The 17,640-nt window shown below is 41.1% G+C and overlaps 1 protein-coding gene across 1 annotated transcript in view; it reads left to right on the top strand.

The window, feature by feature from the left end:
* gpd2 (glycerol-3-phosphate dehydrogenase 2 (mitochondrial)) overlaps nucleotides 1-17,640 on the top strand; it is a 130,292-nt gene that overhangs the window by 28,141 nt on the left and 84,511 nt on the right. Inside the window, exon 3 of the mRNA XM_059966526.1 lies at nucleotides 17,410-17,584. Within this exon, the coding sequence (XP_059822509.1) occupies nucleotides 17,410-17,584 (175 nt within the window). The remainder of the gene's footprint in view (nucleotides 1-17,409; nucleotides 17,585-17,640) is intronic.

The following is a 17,640-nucleotide window of genomic DNA, read 5'->3' as shown; positions in this document are numbered from 1 at the left end:
GTTGAACAAATATGGAACATTTTAAAAGCTAACCATTGACAGTGCTCAGAATGAGAACTGGCTAAGCTGAACTTGGTCAGAGAAACTCAGACTTTTTTTACAAAAAAGGGTGACATGCACCTAATATCGGAATCTTATGTTCTTAAGATGCATACCACTGCCTCCACCACCTTTTGCCCTCTGTGGCATTCAAGAAACATAGAAAACCTACAGCACAATAAAGGCCCTTTGGCCCAGAATGCTGTGCTGAACATGTATTTACTGTACTTTAGAAATTACCTAGGGTTACCCATAGCCCTCTATTTTTCTAAGCTCTATGTACCTGTCCAGGAGACTCTTAAAAGACCCTGTTGTATCTGCCTCCACCACTGTCGCTGGCAGACTATTCCACACACTCACCCCACTCTGAGTGAGTGAGTAAGTTTTTTTTAAAAAAAACAACTTGCCCCTGACATCTCCTCTTAAAACTGTGCCCTCTTGTGTTAGCCATTTCAGCCCTACAAAAAAGCCTCTGACTATCCACATGATCAATGCCCCTACGTGGACAGTTTCTTAAATGGACAGGACGAGATGAATTAAGCAGGTTAATTCCTTGGGAAACATAATTGCAAGCAAAATACTTAACAGTTAAGAATAGGAGAATTAGGTTGAGATTGTACAGTGCTTCTTATGTTCTTCATAATTCACATTAGACAACAGTGAGGGTTTTAACATTATACAGAGGAAACATCCTTAAACATTAAAATCACCTTGTACAATTAGATCCTCACTTGCAGTCCCCAATCAGTTTGGATTGCCAACATCATCTCCACAACCTCCTTCAGCATAGGTGCACTGCAAGGCTGTGTGCTTATCCCCCTGCTCTACTTGCTTTACACTTGTGACTGTGTGGCTAAGCACAGCTCCAGTGTCATACTTAATTTTGTTGATGACACCACTGACATAGCTGTTGACAAATCAGCATTTAGGAGGGAGATTGAAAATCTGGCTGAATGGTACCACAACACCAACCTCTTACTCATTGTCAGCAAGGCCAAGGAGCTCGTCTACATGGTTCAGGAACAGTTACCACCCCTCAACCATTACATTACACTCACTGTATTCTGATTGTACTGTGTAACCAGTCAGAAGGTTGTAAGTTCCACTGGAGAAACTGAAGCACAGCCACAGGAGAACTGGTGCAGTTATATGGAGGAAAACTCCCTCTACGCTGTCCTATAACATACTCTCAGGGTAGTGACAACACGGGGATGATTGCTTGATTGGGAGCACCTGTGCTCAATCAAGGTGCAAAACTGGAAAGCTGTTTTCTCCCAATTTCCTGCCTTTTATTGGTTATGTTGTTAGCTAAGATCATCATTGGCTTTTTCAAACTTTGCAGCTTCTGTCACCAAGATTATTTCTACTTCTGTAACATTGATCATTTCTCATTCTCACTACTGGCAAAACCTCATTCCCACGTCAGACACAAATTGCTCCAATGCTGTCACCAACTTCAAATGGTTCAACATACACATACCCAACGTCATTGTAAACTCCAAACTTGTACCTGTGACGTTCACCTGTCACCTTCAGACATAATGTTTCATTCATTTAACTATCCTAATTTTATGCAGCATTGCCCAAACTGCACTGTGACTTGCTGTAACTCAGCTGTTCTGTTACCTAGCTCATACTGCTCCACTTTCACTTTGACACTAACATTCATCCCAAAGCCCTCAACTTTCCCATTTCTCTACTTGCCTTCCAAAAACCCATCACTTTAAATCCATGTTGCTCTGACCTGTTCTGGAAAATGCTCCTTCAGTGATCTTTCTATGAAAGTGCATTTACTAGAATTGTTCTCTGTCACCACAGTATTAATGAGGGTATTACTAAAGCCTATTGGAGTTCAAAAGCTTAACTACAAAAGGACATGCTTCATTTTACCATTGTGCTGTTATTTTTAAAGTGCCTACACCTCATCCTACCATAAGAAGGATATGTCTTTATAGTGTTGGGGGTGGGGGTGGGGGGGGGGGTGACATGGTAGTGCAGTGGTTAGCACAACGGTTTACAGTCCCAGAGACCTGGGTTCAATTCCCAATTGCTGCCTGTAAGGAGTTTGTATGTTCTCACCAGGATCACATCGGTTTCCACCGAGTGTTCAGGTTTTCTCCCACAGTCCGAAGATGTTCTAGTTGGTAGGTTAATTGGTCATTGTAAATTGCCCTGTGATTAGGCTAGGGTTAAAACGGGACTTGTTAGGCAGCACAGCTCGAAGGGCGATATCTCAATAAATTTTTTAAAAAGACCATTTCTTCTCTTTTGCTAAATGCTCCAATGCATTTTCCCCTAGTTTGGAAGTTATGTCCTTATAATATTGTCAGAAGTTTTAGTAGCTAATCTGCTCAAGTCAGTTTCCTACAATGTGATTGAATTCATGGCATAGGTGTTGATGGGAGAGTAATAATTATTGGTCAGGACATTTTCCCTGAAGCATAATCCCATGGAATATTTTGTCGAGTTGAGAAGATTTAACATTTTATTCAAAAGTAGTCACACCAGACAGTGCCATACTCTCTTATTAATACAACATATTCTTAGCCCAGGTTGGATGAGAACAGAACTTGAACCCTTAACTCTCTTGATGTGCAGTTCCACAGCTAAAATTTATATTCAAGTAGTTTAGTTGTGGGTTCAAGTGAGAGTGTCCTTCAGGAAGGAGAATCCACAGGAAGCATCAGCCTGAACAGGGTACCTGGCCAAGTGTAAAAGTGTCTATCCTCGAGTGGTCACTGAGATCTTTAACCTCTCGCTTCAGCAATCTGAGGTACCCAGCTGCTTCAAGTAGGCTTCAATTATACCAGTACCCAAAAAGAATGTGGTAATCTGCCCCAATGACTGTCATCCAATAGCTCTTAAATGCACTGTAATGGAGTGCTTTGAGAAGTTTGTATGAAACATATCAACTTCTGCTTGAGAAAAGACTTGGATCTGCTCTGATTTGCCTACTAACGCAAGAGCTCCACAGTAGATGCCATCTCATTGGCTCTTCACTCAATCTTGGAACATCTGAACAGCAAAGGTGCTCACATCAGGATGCTCGTCATTGACCACAACTTGGCATTCAATACTATCATCCCCTGAAAATTAATCAATAATCTTCAAATCCTTGGATTCAATACATCCTTCTGCAACTGGATCCTCAACTGCATCACTTTCAGACCGGTTTGGATTGTGCTCAGCCCTATACTCTACTTGTTTTATACTGTACTTAGAGTGGTGAAGCTATGCACAGTTCCATTGCCATATTCAAGCTGGCTAACATTGCCACTGTCATAGACCAAATCTGACGTGGTGACATAAAGGAGGAAGATTGAAAATCTGCCCAAGTAATTCTACAGCAACAACCTCTCACTGAATGTCAGCAAGACCAAGGAGATGATTATTGACTTCAGGAGGAGAAACCAGAGATCCATGAGCCAGTCCTCATCTGTAAACCAAAGGTGGAATCTGCAACTCTCTAAGTTCCTCAGTGTTATCATTTCAGAAGATCTGCCCTGGGTGTCGCAGTTTAAGTGCCTGTACTTTCTTAGAAATTTGTGAAGATTTGGCATGCCATTTAAAACTTTGACAAACTTCTATAGATGTGTGGTGGAGAGTATATCGACTGTTTGCATCATAGCCTTGTATGGAAACACCAGTGCTCTCGTATGGAAAGTTCTACAAAAATTAGTGGATACGGCCCAGTCCATCACTGGTAAAAACCTCCTCACCATTGAGCACATCTACATAGAGTGCTGTCACAGGAAAACTGCACCCATCATCAAGGACCCCCACCATCCAGGACATGCTGCTACCATCAGGACATTAGGAAGAAGGTACAGGAGCCTCAGGACCCGAACTACCAGCTTCAGGGACAGTTATTAATCCTTCAATCATCAGGATCTTGAACCAGAGGGGATAACTTCCCTCAATTTCACTTGCCTCATCATTGAAATGTTCCCACAACCTCTGGACACACTTCCAAGGACTCTTCGTCATACGTTCTTGATACTTATTGTTTATTTACTAATTATTATTATTCTCTTGTTTTTCTTTTTTGTATTTGCAAACTGTTGTCTACCCTGTTGGTGCGGTCATTCAATTATTCTGTTGTGGTTATTGAATTTATTGAGTATGCTCACAAGAAAGTGAATCTTAGGGTTGTATGTAGTGGCATATATGTACTTTGATAATAAGTTAACTTTTATCTTTATTGTCCTCCTGAGACCAAAGACTGAATAAAGTGGGAACAGTGCCAAAACAACAGGTTAAATATAGAGGAAAGCTCCCTCTGCACTGTCCTATTATGTACTCCCAGGGCAGTGACAGCACGGGGATGATTGCTTGATTGGGAGCACCTGTGCTCAATCAGGGTGAAGAGTTGCTGCAGAGAAACAAAAGGTATGTTGTAATCCTCAAAGGTTCAGAGTGCTCAAGTGCGGTGCAGATAATTTACACTAATGGAAGGTTTAAAAGAAATAATTGCAAAAGATTGCAGTGCCTTGTTCAAAATTTTAAAATGCAGACCAACAGGTGCTCTGCATAGCTCTTGGTCAACTTTTTTTTACTGTTATCAAATTTGATGGTGTACATTGTTAGTATTTGAAATAACTTGACTTTCGTAATTTCAAAAAATATGTTCGGCAACTTTCTGAATTGCTGTCCTGATTGCTACACCCTGTCTTAATCCTGTGTGTGTGTGTGTGTACACACACCCTATTGGAATGTAATGCATTGAAATCTAAGAAACCTTCACCTCTGATTTTTTTAAGGTGGAGATTGGCAACATGCCAAATTGTGTGGTTAAGAAGCGAGTCTTTCTGCATGGTGGCCAGGTTGATTTATGTCTACCTGAGTCTAGCCTTAAAGTTGTGAAGAGGATAAAGAGGGTTATGAAGTAGATCTCAGCAAGTTAAATGAAAAGAGCTGGGATGTGACCAATGGACAATAACATGAAAAAGTGTGAGATTTTGTACTTTGGCAAGAAAAACATAGAAAAACTATTTTATTAAACAGCAGTAAATTTAAACTTCTAAGTCAATATGCAATTCAGCATACAGTTAGGAAGACAATTGGTATGTTGATACATTACCAAATTATTTCCCTTACGGGTAAAAATGTGTCTTATTGCACTGGTGAGCCACCCTCAAAGGGAATTGTGTACAGGTTTGATGTCTTACTAAGAATGATAGAGAGAGTACAACAATTCACTGGATTAGAAGGATTAGTTTTAAGATTAGATAAACTGTTGTGTACTCTTCAGAGTTTCTAAGAATGAAAGGTCATCATAATGCTTACTGAACTTGACAGGATTATTTCAAGGGTGATACTCCCTGGCTGAGGAGTCTAGAAGTGTGTTGGGGGGAGCCTGCCCCAATATGTGGGGGCAGGGTTTGACCACTCAAGGGCACAATGATAAGAAGGCAGACCATTGTGTTATGTGACTCTCATCTCACCTGCTCTGCTGAGATGAGCAGGTAAGGTGAGAGTCACGTAACACATCTGACTGGCTGCCAGTGATCAGAATTCCGTCTTGCAAATTGGGTGTGTGTGATTTCTGCTCTCAGTTATGCAAGTGGGTATGGAGAGCCAAAGGTTCTTTGTGGGGTCAGGACATCTACTAAAGGGCACATAGAAAGGAACCTAGACCTTTTCTGGCCCAATGTGCAATAGAGAAACTCTGTCAGTGTTTTCACTATACTGGCCATCAGTTAATTCTTAGGCAATTCCTGTTGACATTGGCAGGCCTTCATTCATTCATTCATTTATTGATTGATTGATTGAGATATTGCTTGGAATAAGCCCTACTGGCCCTTCAAGCCGTGGCACCCAGCAATCCCCCAACTTAACCCTAGCCTAATCACGGGACAGTTTACAATGAACAATTAACCTACCAACCGGTACGTACTTAGACTGGGGAAGGAAAGTGAAGCAACCGGAGGAAACCCATGCAGTCACGGGGAGAACGTACAAACTCCTTATGGTAAGGAGTTTATAAACTCGTTACAGGCAGTGACAAGAAATGGACCAGGGTTGCTGGTACTGTAAAGTGTTGTACTAACCACTAACCCCATAGTTGAAGCATAGCTTGCCAACCAAAGACTAAAGTGTTCAAAAAGACTAAATTAAAACTGCAGCATGACAGGAAGGCTCTGTGATTAGAAGTGTAAGTTATAGAATTGAAGATCAGGAAAGCACTCTGTTCGGCCCTATTCTTCATGGTAATTCTATCACTTAGCACCTGGCCCATTGCCCTCTATACCGAAGTGGTTCCTGTGTTTGTTTAGAACAGAGGTTCTCAACCTGGGGCCCACTGAACCCCTTGCTTAATGGTATTGGCCCATGGCATCAAAAAGGTTGGGAATCTCTGATCTAGAGTCTAGACACTGTTAGCAACCCAGCTTCAGCCACTCTCACAGACAGTGGCTGCCTGATTTAACTGGCAATACACACTTTAACGGGTTTGCAGTGGGCACCATTAGTCACAGTCATGGCTGCTATTGCTGCCACATTATTTATTATTATTTCATTGAACTTGTTTTGTATGTTAGGTTGGCTGGTGGTACAGTGACATCAGCACCGGATTCCGGAACAAAGGTTCCCGGGTTCTAATCCAGTCGGGCCATTCCCGAGTACGCTTTCCATCCATGCCGGGTTGAGTGTTGAGCTCGCAACTTGACCTTGTAAAATAAAGAAAGATACTGCGAAATGTCTGTGTGAGGAGTGGTGCACCACACGGTCTTTCGTTCTGCGCCTTGTAAGGCATGAAAATGCCCGACGCTGACCTCTCAGGCCTGAGTTGACATCATCATTACCATCATCATGTATGTTATGTCATTTTTATTACAAGAAAGTCCAGTACTAAAGTTTTAGGCTCATGTATATAGCTAGGGTGCCTAAGACTTTTGCACAGTATTATATTTGTCAACATGGAATGGAGAGTGAGTTTGTAAATCTGTTAGGAGCAAAGGATGTTGGGAATGTTATAGTGTGGGACAGGCAGCAACAGGAAATGAATCTGGGCTGCTGGCACTGTAAAGGAATGCCAGGGCAGGAGGTGATGTAGGTCCTGAGGTCATTTGATTCCAATCAATTGGTTTATTGATCACTTATTTATTGAGATGCAGCATAGAACAGGCCCTTCACACCATACTGCCCAACAATCTCCTGGATGAAATTAGGTGCAGTAATTTGAGCCTAATCGCAGGAAAAGTTACAATGACCAATTAACCTACCAACTGGTGGACGTTTGGATTGTGGGAGGAAACTGGAGCACCCAGAGGAAACTATGTGGTCATGAGAAGAAATAACAAACTCCTTACAGGCAGTGGCAGGATTTGAACCTAGGTTGCCTGTACTGTAAAGCGTGGTGCTAACGACTACAGCACTGTGCAGGCCCATTCTGACTGGTTGCAGAATTACATAATATCATTCTGGTGCTTCCCACTACCCCTCTTCTCCCTACCCCCCTTCTCCCTGCCCCCTTCCCGCTGTCAGTCCACAATAGAGACCCATGTTAGGGTCAGGCTTATCATCACTCAGGTATGTCATGAAATTATTTTTTTGAGCGGCAGCAGTATAGTGGGGTGCAAATGTCTGAGGCAACCTAGTTATATATATGTGCCTAAGACTTTTGCACAGTGCTGTAAGTGCAGAATAAAACCAAGCTTGCCAAGCTTCCCAGCATTGAATGAAAGGATAACATTTATCATTCTTTTATCCAATTCATAATTTGAAAACTTGCTCACAACTGCATAAATATTATCACATCATCAGTGGTTTGTATGCACATGGATACTTTGTATTATGTTCATTATAGCCTGGTGTATTTTTAAAGTACTGAAGGCTTTAATAAATGAATGTGATCTGAAAGTAACTCCAGTGAGAAAACAAACGAAATCCCTGTCTCTGAGTAATTTGCATGAAGTCTTGCATTAGACTAAAATTGTGATTACAGGACAACCTAGCTTTAATTGTCTGCACTATTTAAATATGCACTTTTTTTTGGGAGTAGATGATAATTAATAGGTCTCGTTTGCTGTTAAGCTCCAAATTGCAAATGTCTTGATACTGTACGTTCCAAGAATTTGCAAGTCAAATCATGTTCCAGCAGGAGCAAAATTGATATAATCATTCAGTATGAGTTCTGTGTATAGATTTGAATAAAACATTTAGTCATCATTAAAGTTCTCTATCTCCCCTTGGAGTGAGAAATTGTGTTAGAAATTAACCAAAGTGAACCTATCATTAATATAGCTTTCCAACCCTCTTTTTAAACAGTTTGTAAAAATAATTACAGTAGGTGGGGGAAAATTTTACAATCCTCCTGTAGAAAAGCACTAAATGACTATGAAAATTTTCATTGCACCTCTGTTTTATAATTTCTTATTTAAAGAAACCATTCCTGGTTTATTGTAATGTGGTGCAACTGTCAAATGGAAAGATTTTAACAAACTTGAATTTGGATGAGTTTTAGACTTTGCTCAATGAATGTTTAGAAATGATTATGTGATGGACGTTGACAGGAAAAGAAAATCTATAAATACGAGAAACCACAAACATGAGGAAACCCGCAGTTGCTGGAAGATGTGACGAATCTTTAAGCTGCTGTAGCGCTCCATTGCTGGATATCCTGAAAAAGGGCCTCAGCCTGAAATGTCGACCATACTCTTTTCCATAGATGCTGCCTGGCTTGCTGAGTTCTTCCAGCATTTTGTGTGTGTTCTATAAATATATGACTTTGGTGAGGCCTAATTTGGATTATTATTTGCGGTTTTCATCACCTGATCTACAAGAAAGATGTGAATAAGGTTGAAAAGGGTACAGAGAGTATTTACAAAGGTGTTGCTCAGACTGGTGGACCTGAGTTAAAAGAAAAGATTGAATAGGTTAGGACTATTCCTTAGAACATAGAAGATTGAGAGAAGATATGACAGAGGTATAGAAAATTCTGAAGGGTATAGATAGGGTAAAAGAAGTTTAAGGTGAACATCAGGGGTAACTTCTTCACTTAGAGGGTCGCAAGAGTGTGGAACAAACTGCCAGAACAAGTGGTGCATGCGAGCTCATTGTCAATGTTTAAGGAAAGTTTGGATGGTAAGGGAATGGAGGGGTATGGTCCCAGTGCAGGTCGATGGGTCTGGGCATTTTGAATGGACTGGCATGGATTAAATGGGTGGAAGGGCTTGTCTCTGTGCTGTACTTTTCTATGACTCTACATCTCTTCTGAGTTGTGACATACAGGCAGGGAGTATTATATCACAGAAATGGTCATTTTGGCCCAACTAGCCCAAACAACTGCAGTATCCTTCCTGGTAGTCCCAGTTGCCCTTGTCAGCCTATAATGCTTCAAGCATCTCTCCTCCATGTAACATTTAAGAGGTTCAAATACCTCTTAAATGTTACAATTGTACTTGGCTTGGCCATTGACCATGTCCTCTGCCTGCTTATTTCAAGTACTCTTTATCCTCTGTGTAAAAAAAATTTACTCCTTTGATCTTTTTTAAACCCCCCCACCATGCTTGTATCTGAGCCATTTAATTTTGGACTCCCCAACCCTGAGAAGAATGCTATTACAGTCCACCTAACCCTCATGATTTTATAAGCCTCAGGGAAGTCTCCTCATTCTCCTGTGCTCCAAAGTGCTAAGCTTCAGTGTAGCCGTCCTCTCCCTATAATGTCTCTCAGATAACTTACGTCCAGGTAGCACCCTTGGAAACCACTTCTGTACCCTCTTCAGCTTGACATAATCATTCCTATAACTGTTCACAATTCTCCAAATACAGCCTCATCAATTGCATACTTAGTGCAACATTATGTCCCCACTCCTAAAGATGATGCCGTGGCTGAGGAAGACCAGCATTCTAAAGTTCAAAGTAAATTTATTACCAAAGTGCATATACGGCACCACTTAAATCCTGAGATTATTGTTCCTGCAGGCATATTCAATAAATCCATAATAGAATAATTACTATAATAGAATCAATGAAAGACTACACCTACTGCATGTACAACTAGTGTGGAAAAGATGACAAACTGTGCAAATGCAGAAAAAAGAAATAATAATAAATAAGCGATAAATACTGAGAACATGAGATGAGGAGTCCTTGAAAGTGAATCCATAGTTTGTGGGAACAGTTCAATGATGAAGCAAGTGAGGCGAGCTGAATTTATCCCCTTTGGTTCAAGATGCCAATAATTGAGGGATAATAATTGTTCCTGAACCTGGTGGTGCAAGTTCAGAGGCTGCTGTACCACCTTCTTGATGGCAGTAGTGAGAGGAGAGCATGCTCTGGGTGGTGGTGGTCTCTGATGATGGATGCCGCTTTCTTGCGGCAATATTCTGTGTACAGGTGCTCAGTGGTGGGGAGGGCTTTACCTGGGATGGACGAGTTGGTGCAGGTGAGACGTGGCAATATTCTGCAGGCATTCTAAGCGCCACCACCCTGTCCTCTTGTGCAGCCACTTTCAGCGAACTCTGCACGTGCTTCAGATCCCTCTGTTCCACAACACTTGTCAGTGCCCTGATATTCATTGTATACATGAAAATCCAAATTTATCACATCACACTTATTGAAATTAAACTCCAGTTGTCATTCCTCAGCCTATCTACTTAGTTAGAAGCACAGAAACATAGAAAACCTAGAGCACAATACAGGCCCTTTGGGCCACAAAGTTGTGCCAAACATGTCCTTTAGAATTTACTAGCTTTACCTACAGCCCTCTATTTTACTAAGCTCCATGTACCTATCTGGAAGCCTCTTAAAAGACCCTATTGTATCCGCCTCCACCACCATTGCCGGCATCCCATTCCATGTACTCACCACTCTCTGAGTAAAAAACTTATCCCTGACATCTCCTCTGTACCTACTCCCCAGCACCTTAAACCTGTGTCCTCTTGTGGCAACCATTTCAGCCCTGGGAAAAAGCCTTTGACTACCCACACAATCAATAACTCTCATCATCTTGTACACCTCTTTCAGGTCACGTCTCATCCTCCTTTGCTCCAAGTAGAAAAGGCTGAGTTCACTCAACCTATTCTCATAAGGCATGCTCCCCAATCCATGCAACATTCTTGTAAATCTCCTCTGCACCCTTTCTATGGCTTCCGCATCCTTACTGTAGTGAGGCAACCAGAAATGAGCACTGTACTCCAAGTGTGGTCTGACCAGGGTCCTATATAGCTGCAATTTACCTCTCGTCTCTTAAATTCAATTCCACGATTGATGAAGGCCAATGCACCATATGCCTTCTTAACCATAGTGTCAACCTGTGCAGCTGCTTTGAGCGTCCTATGGACTTGGACCCCAAGATCCCTCTGATCACACTGCCAAGAGTCTTACCATTAATACTGTATTCTGCCATCATATTTGACCTACCAAAATGAACCACTTCACACATATCTGGGTTGAACTCTATCTGCCATTTCTCAGCCCAGTTTTGCATCCTGTCAATGTCCCGCTGTAACCTCTGACAGCCCTTCACACTATCCACAACACCTCCAAACTTAGTGTCATCAGCAAACTTACTAACCCATCCCTCCACTTTCTCATCCAGGTCATTTATAAAAATCATGAAGAGTAAGGGTCCCAGAACAGATCCCTGAGGCACTCCCACTGGTGACCGACCTCCATGCAGAATATTACCAATATTATACAATCACTCTTTGCCTTCTGTGGGCAAGCCAGTTCTGGATCCACAAAGCAATGTCCCCTTGGATCCCATGCCTCCTTAGTTTCTCAGTAAGCCTTGCATGGGGTACCTTATCAAATGCCTTGCTGAAATCCATATACACTACATCTACTGTTCTTCCTTCAGCAATGTGTTTAGTCACATCTTCAAAAAAATCCTGCCTCTGAGGATCTTCTCCATCAACTTACCAACCACAGAGGTAAGACTCACTGGTCTATAATTTCTTGGGCTATCTCTACTCCCTTTCTTGAATAAAGGAACAACATCTGCAACTCTCCAATCCTCCAGAACATCTCCCATCCCCATTGATGTTGCAAAGATCATCGCCAGAGGCTCAGCAATCTCCTCCCCGCCTCCCACAGTAGCCTGGGGTACATTTCGTCCAGTCCTGGCGACTTATCCAACTTGATGCTTTCCAAAAGCTCCAGCACATCCTCTTTCTTAATATCCACATGCTCAAGCTTTTCTGTCTGCTGCAAGTCATCACTACAATCACTAAGATCCTTTTCCGTAGAGAATACTATGGAAATACTATGGAATTGATCAAGATCTCTTTGTAATTCATTCTAGCATGCTTCACTATCAACAAGACCCTCTAATTTAGGATCATTAGCAAATTTGCTAATCATGCTGTGTACATTCATGTCCAAGTTACTTACATAAATATTTGACCCCGGAACACCTCACTTGACACAGGCCTCTAGCTGGAAAGTTGACCTTTAAGCATCACCAGGCAGCATCTATGGAAAAGCGAACCATCAGCAGGGTTGGAGAGAGAGAAGATGAGAAGGTGGGGGGAGGGGACGAGGAAGTACAAGGTGATAGGTGAAACCGGAAGGGAAGGAGGGCTGAAGTGAAGAGCTGCATAGTCAACTGGTGAAAGAGATACAGGACTGGAGACGGGGGAATCTGATAGGAGAGGACAGAAGTCCATGGAAGAAAGAACAGTGGGAGATACACCAGAGGGAAGTGTGGAGCAGGTAAGGAGATAAGGTGAGAAAGGGAATGGGGAATGGTGAAAAGAGGTTGGCATACTCCTGCTTTCACTCAGTGGATGATAGCCTTTTCAACATTTATGGCTGGGAAAGCCATTTTACTTAAATAGAAGGACGGTAACCCTCCTACCGCCTTTTATTGGCTTTCCTCTATCATATCTTGTTTAAGTCTAGGGAAAATAAGAAGTCGGACATTGGACACATCCTTTAGATTTGAAGAAATCTGATGACCTTTTATTGAATATTTTCATATGATCTGATTTTTGTACTGATTCTCTTCCAGCTATTTTTTCAGAACCTTGGATTTGATCAGAGAGTCTCTCTTCTCTTGGTTTTCCTCTCAGGATGTACTGCGGGTCCTTTTTTTTCTGTTTAGAATAGTGTTTTTTTTAAAAACTCTTTTCTTTTATATAATAATTTTTAATAGTCCTTCCTTTCTTCATAAATTGATTATGAAGAGAATTATACATTCTAGAAATTGATATTCATGCAATCAGATTGAAGGCTACCCAGACTTGCACCTCCAACCTGAGTGTGACCTCATTGTGACAGAAGAGGAGGCCATGGATTTACATGTTGGAATCCCTCATCTTTTTTTTTTCCACTCGTCCTGATGAAGGGTCTCAGTCCGAAACATCTCCTATACTCTTTTCCATAGATACTGCCTTGCCTGCTGAGTTCCTCCAGCATTTTGTGCGCTGCTTGGCTTTCCAGCATCTGCAGATTTTCTCTTGTTTGTGATTCAACCATCATCCTCTGTTTCCTATTGGTGAGCCAATTCTAAATCCAGCTTGTAGGCTCCCCTTTAATCCTGTGTGACTGAACCTTCCAGATCAGCCTTCTATGTGGGACCTTGTCAAAGGCCTTACTGAAGTCTATGTAGACAACATCTACTTCCCTGCATTCAGCTATCCCCTTAGTAAGCTCTTCGAAAAACTCCAAAAGATTCATCAGACGTGAATTCCAACACACAAAACTATGCTGATTATTCCTGATCAATCCTTGACTATCTAAGTGATATTTGATTTTGCCCCTCAGAATCCCCTGTAATAATTTTCCTACAACTGAAGTCTAGTTCATCAGTTTGTAGTTCTCTGGCCTGTCCTTGCTATCCTTCTTGAACAGTGGAACACCATTTGCTACATTCCAGTTTTCTGTAACTCCCAACAGTGGCTAACAACAAAAGCCAATTTCTGCAATTTCTTCCCTGGTCTCCCATAAAGTTTGTGGGTGCACATGTTCACGCCCTGGGATTTTACCACCTTGATGTTGCAAATATCTCTTTCCTTGTAATAAGATTATGATCCAAGACCTCACTACTTTTGTCCTTGCAATCAAGTAGTGGCACTACCCTATTATTCTCACGGCACACTATTTCTCGAAAAAATTGCTCCATGAGCTCCTGTTGACTGTTGGTATATAATATAGCCCTAAATTCTAATAAATGACTTCGTAAGATGATTCATCAAGAATATCCTCCCCAAGCTCAGCTGGTATATCTTCCCTTATAAAAAGAGGCAACAGCCCATCCATTTTTACCTTTTCCTCTGTGCCCAAAGTTTCAGTATCCTGGAGCATTGAGCTGCCAGTGTTGCCCATGTCTCAGTCATATTTCTGTTATGGCCACCATATCCCAGTCCCTATCCACACTCTCTGGTGGTCCGCCTTACTTTTCAGTAAAGATGCATTGAAATATATGCAATTTAAAGCAGTGGTCCTATCTGTAAACCCAGTAATCCTGATTGCTTTGTTGCTCCACTAACCTCAGTCTTCTCCCTGGTTTTGCAGTGAGTGGGTGGAATAATCAAAAGATCTTTTACGAAGTTATCTTAAAGGTCAGCGTTAATGAAGTCCACATACAGTAGTTCAGAATTACAGGCTGTTCCTTATTGTACTTACACATTAAATGCTCCGTGAACATTAGATCTATAATAAAAGTTAGGTTCGGCACTTATTTTCATGTATACCCTTTTACCAATGATCCCCAATTGTCAATAAAGATCTCTAATTAAGAACATGGCCAATTAAAATTATCTGAAGTTGCTTGTGGGTGTTGGATGGAGATATGTTTCTACTGAAGGAGGTATAAGGCACTCCTTTCTTCTACTAGACTCCAGGTCACCCTTGGGCAAGCTGTAGCACCTGCTCAGCCAACCACCCTCCCCAGCTCACCCCCCCCCTCCCCCCCCCGGATCGGAGTCATGTGAAGCCATGGGAGTAGCTCATATGAGCAGCTGGAGCATAGTACAAGTCCTGGTTATGCAACCACTGACTGCAGGCAGAAGACATTCTCTGATGAGTATTGATAAAGGCTGAGGTCACACATCTTGTAAAGACACTGCCCAGAAGAAGGCAATGGAAAACCACTTCTGTAGAAAAATATTCGGGGAACAATCATGGTCATGAAAAGACCATGATCGCCCTTGTCAAATGACATGGCACATAATGAACAAACAAAAGTTTCTTGCCACCTAGTCACACATATGGAGAATCTGGGATCCGTATAAAAGCAAGGGTTGTTTGATCAATATGTCCAAATTGTGAATTGTTTTGAGAAACAATTCCCACCAGCAGAAGCATTGGTAACTAAAGGAACCAGAGTTGAATTGCTAGCAAAGAGCCCATAGCAATATGATGAGAGCTTTTGAGCATTTTTATTACCCAGTGAACCATTGTAGCTTGAATACTATGGTTGTCGGCATGGTGGGAGCACAGTTCAAAAATAACTTCCAGAAGGCAATTCAAGAAGTACTTGAAGGGAGAAAGTTACTAAAACTGAGATGAAAGAGCAGGGCAGTGGATCTAATTGGATTGATCCACCAGAGATTTGAGATTGGTGTGATGGCTCAAAAAAGGCTTCTGTGAGAAGTGCATAGTTTATCGTTTTTGCTTCTATAGGTTGAGTGAAATAAAATACTACTATCTTACAGAATGTTGAAAGTTCAAAGTATATTTATTATCTATGTACATATATGTCATCATATAAAACCCTGAGACTCATTTCTTGTGGGCATACAATAATTCTACAGAATAATAACTATAATAGAGTCAATGTAAGACCACCCAACTTGGACCTTGAACCTGAATGCTAGACACAACATATTAATTAAATGCAAAAAGAAGAACAACAATAATAGTAAATAAATAAGCAATAAATATTGAGATGACAGTTTTTGATGAACTCTACTTCAGGGTCTCATTGGGAGCTTTGCTATTGCTTGCGTGGTTGGGTCATGGGGATCAAGTGGGGAAGGGAAGGTTGATGCTTTTGTGTTGCTTGTGCATGGGAGGAGAAGGGCATCTTTGGGATTCTAACATTTCTGTTATTCTTTGGGTTTTTTGTCTTGTGGATGTCCACAAAGACTAAGAGTTTCAGGTTGTATACTGCATACATTCTCTGATATTAAATTGAACTATTGTTGAGTTCTTGATTGTGGGAACATTTCAGTGATGGGGTAAGTAAAGTGAAGGTGTGTAATGTGTTTCTGCTATGTTGTCTGAGAGGGCTTTGTGCCTGTTCTTAAATTTCAGAAATGTAACACCATGTCGTTTTTTTTTGCACCCCATTTTTTGACTAAATGTTTGCAAAATGACTGATTCTGGAAGCCAAACTGCATTTCAGGTGTCTGGAATTTCCTGGAGTGTTTGAGGCGTGCTCACTTATTAGTTTGCTTTCTCTTGCCATTATCCCACTTGTGTGTTTTGTTCAGGAAGGTAATTGTATTTTACAATGGGTCAATGAGGCAGCTGAGATCTTAGGGAAAGGCAAAATTAGCTCTGCATTTCCTTAACTAATGGGGATTTAAAGGTGGTTTGAGAAGGTTGGTGATTTGCAGGGAATGACTTGAGAAGGTTGGTGATTTGCAGAGAATGACTTGAGAAGATTGGTGATTTGCAGGGAATTAATTAAATGTCAGATAGGGAAATAACAAGGAAAAAGTAAGTTTTCATTAAGATGGGAAAAAATAAAAGCTTAATAAAAAGAGATTATGGAAATCTCTAACTGTAGTTCACTTTATTAAAGACATTTCAGATTTTTTGAATGGGGACTAGAGGTAAGTAACAGTATTCTTTAATTGGTCAGATTCATAATTAGAGATCTTTATTGACAAATGTGCAAATACATGCTGGGCCTAATATTCTGTGGTGAGTTCATCAAACATTTGCTGTGCTAATGCATTCTGTTAAGATTGCAGCAGCCTGTTATGCTGAGCCATGCAGCTTCATTAACTTCCACCTTTAGGACAATTCCCGAAAAGGTCATTTGATTGCTCCTGTCCACTTGGGTACTGATACCTCTGTTATTATTAATTGCTGGGCATTTGAAAATAATAGCTGGCTTAAGTAGAATATTAAGAGAAACCATTTCATCTTTGTTTGCTTGTGTTAAGAGTGTATATAAAGTAGTTGCATATTGGAATCCACTTCTGACATGTTACCCTCATTGAAATAAATAGAATTAGATTTTAGAAGAGAGTGAGGACAGATTCCAAGTCCTAAGAGTCTTATAGTATTACTGAAGAATATGGAATATAAAGCAGTATTTTTGTAAATGAACTTGTTTCCTATCTGGTGAGAGAATATTGTCATAGAATGTCAGACACTTCTGCTGTCATTTCAATATTTTTAATTGGGCACAAATGGAAAACTTTGTGTTGAAGTCTTGCTTCATTGTCCTTCTATTTTAATTACTTAGGCCTGCCTTTCTTATGTTGAAGCATCAGAACTGTTAAACAAGGAATATCCTCAAACTGAACTCCCATCCAGAGAAGCTCAACTGTACACTTTACGGACCGCCAAGGAATTTGATGTCCTTATTATTGGGGGAGGGGCAACGGGATCTGGCTGTGCTCTGGATGCTGTTACTAGGGGTAAGTAATGTCTAAAAAGCATTCATTTTTGTGTGTTTCGGTATTGCTGTTGTGTA

The sequence above is a fragment of the Hypanus sabinus genome, chromosome 4 (genome assembly GCF_030144855.1).
Source record: "Hypanus sabinus isolate sHypSab1 chromosome 4, sHypSab1.hap1, whole genome shotgun sequence".
Taxonomy (NCBI): Eukaryota; Metazoa; Chordata; class Chondrichthyes; order Myliobatiformes; family Dasyatidae; genus Hypanus; species Hypanus sabinus.
This window is presented reverse-complemented; position numbering and strand designations above follow the sequence as displayed.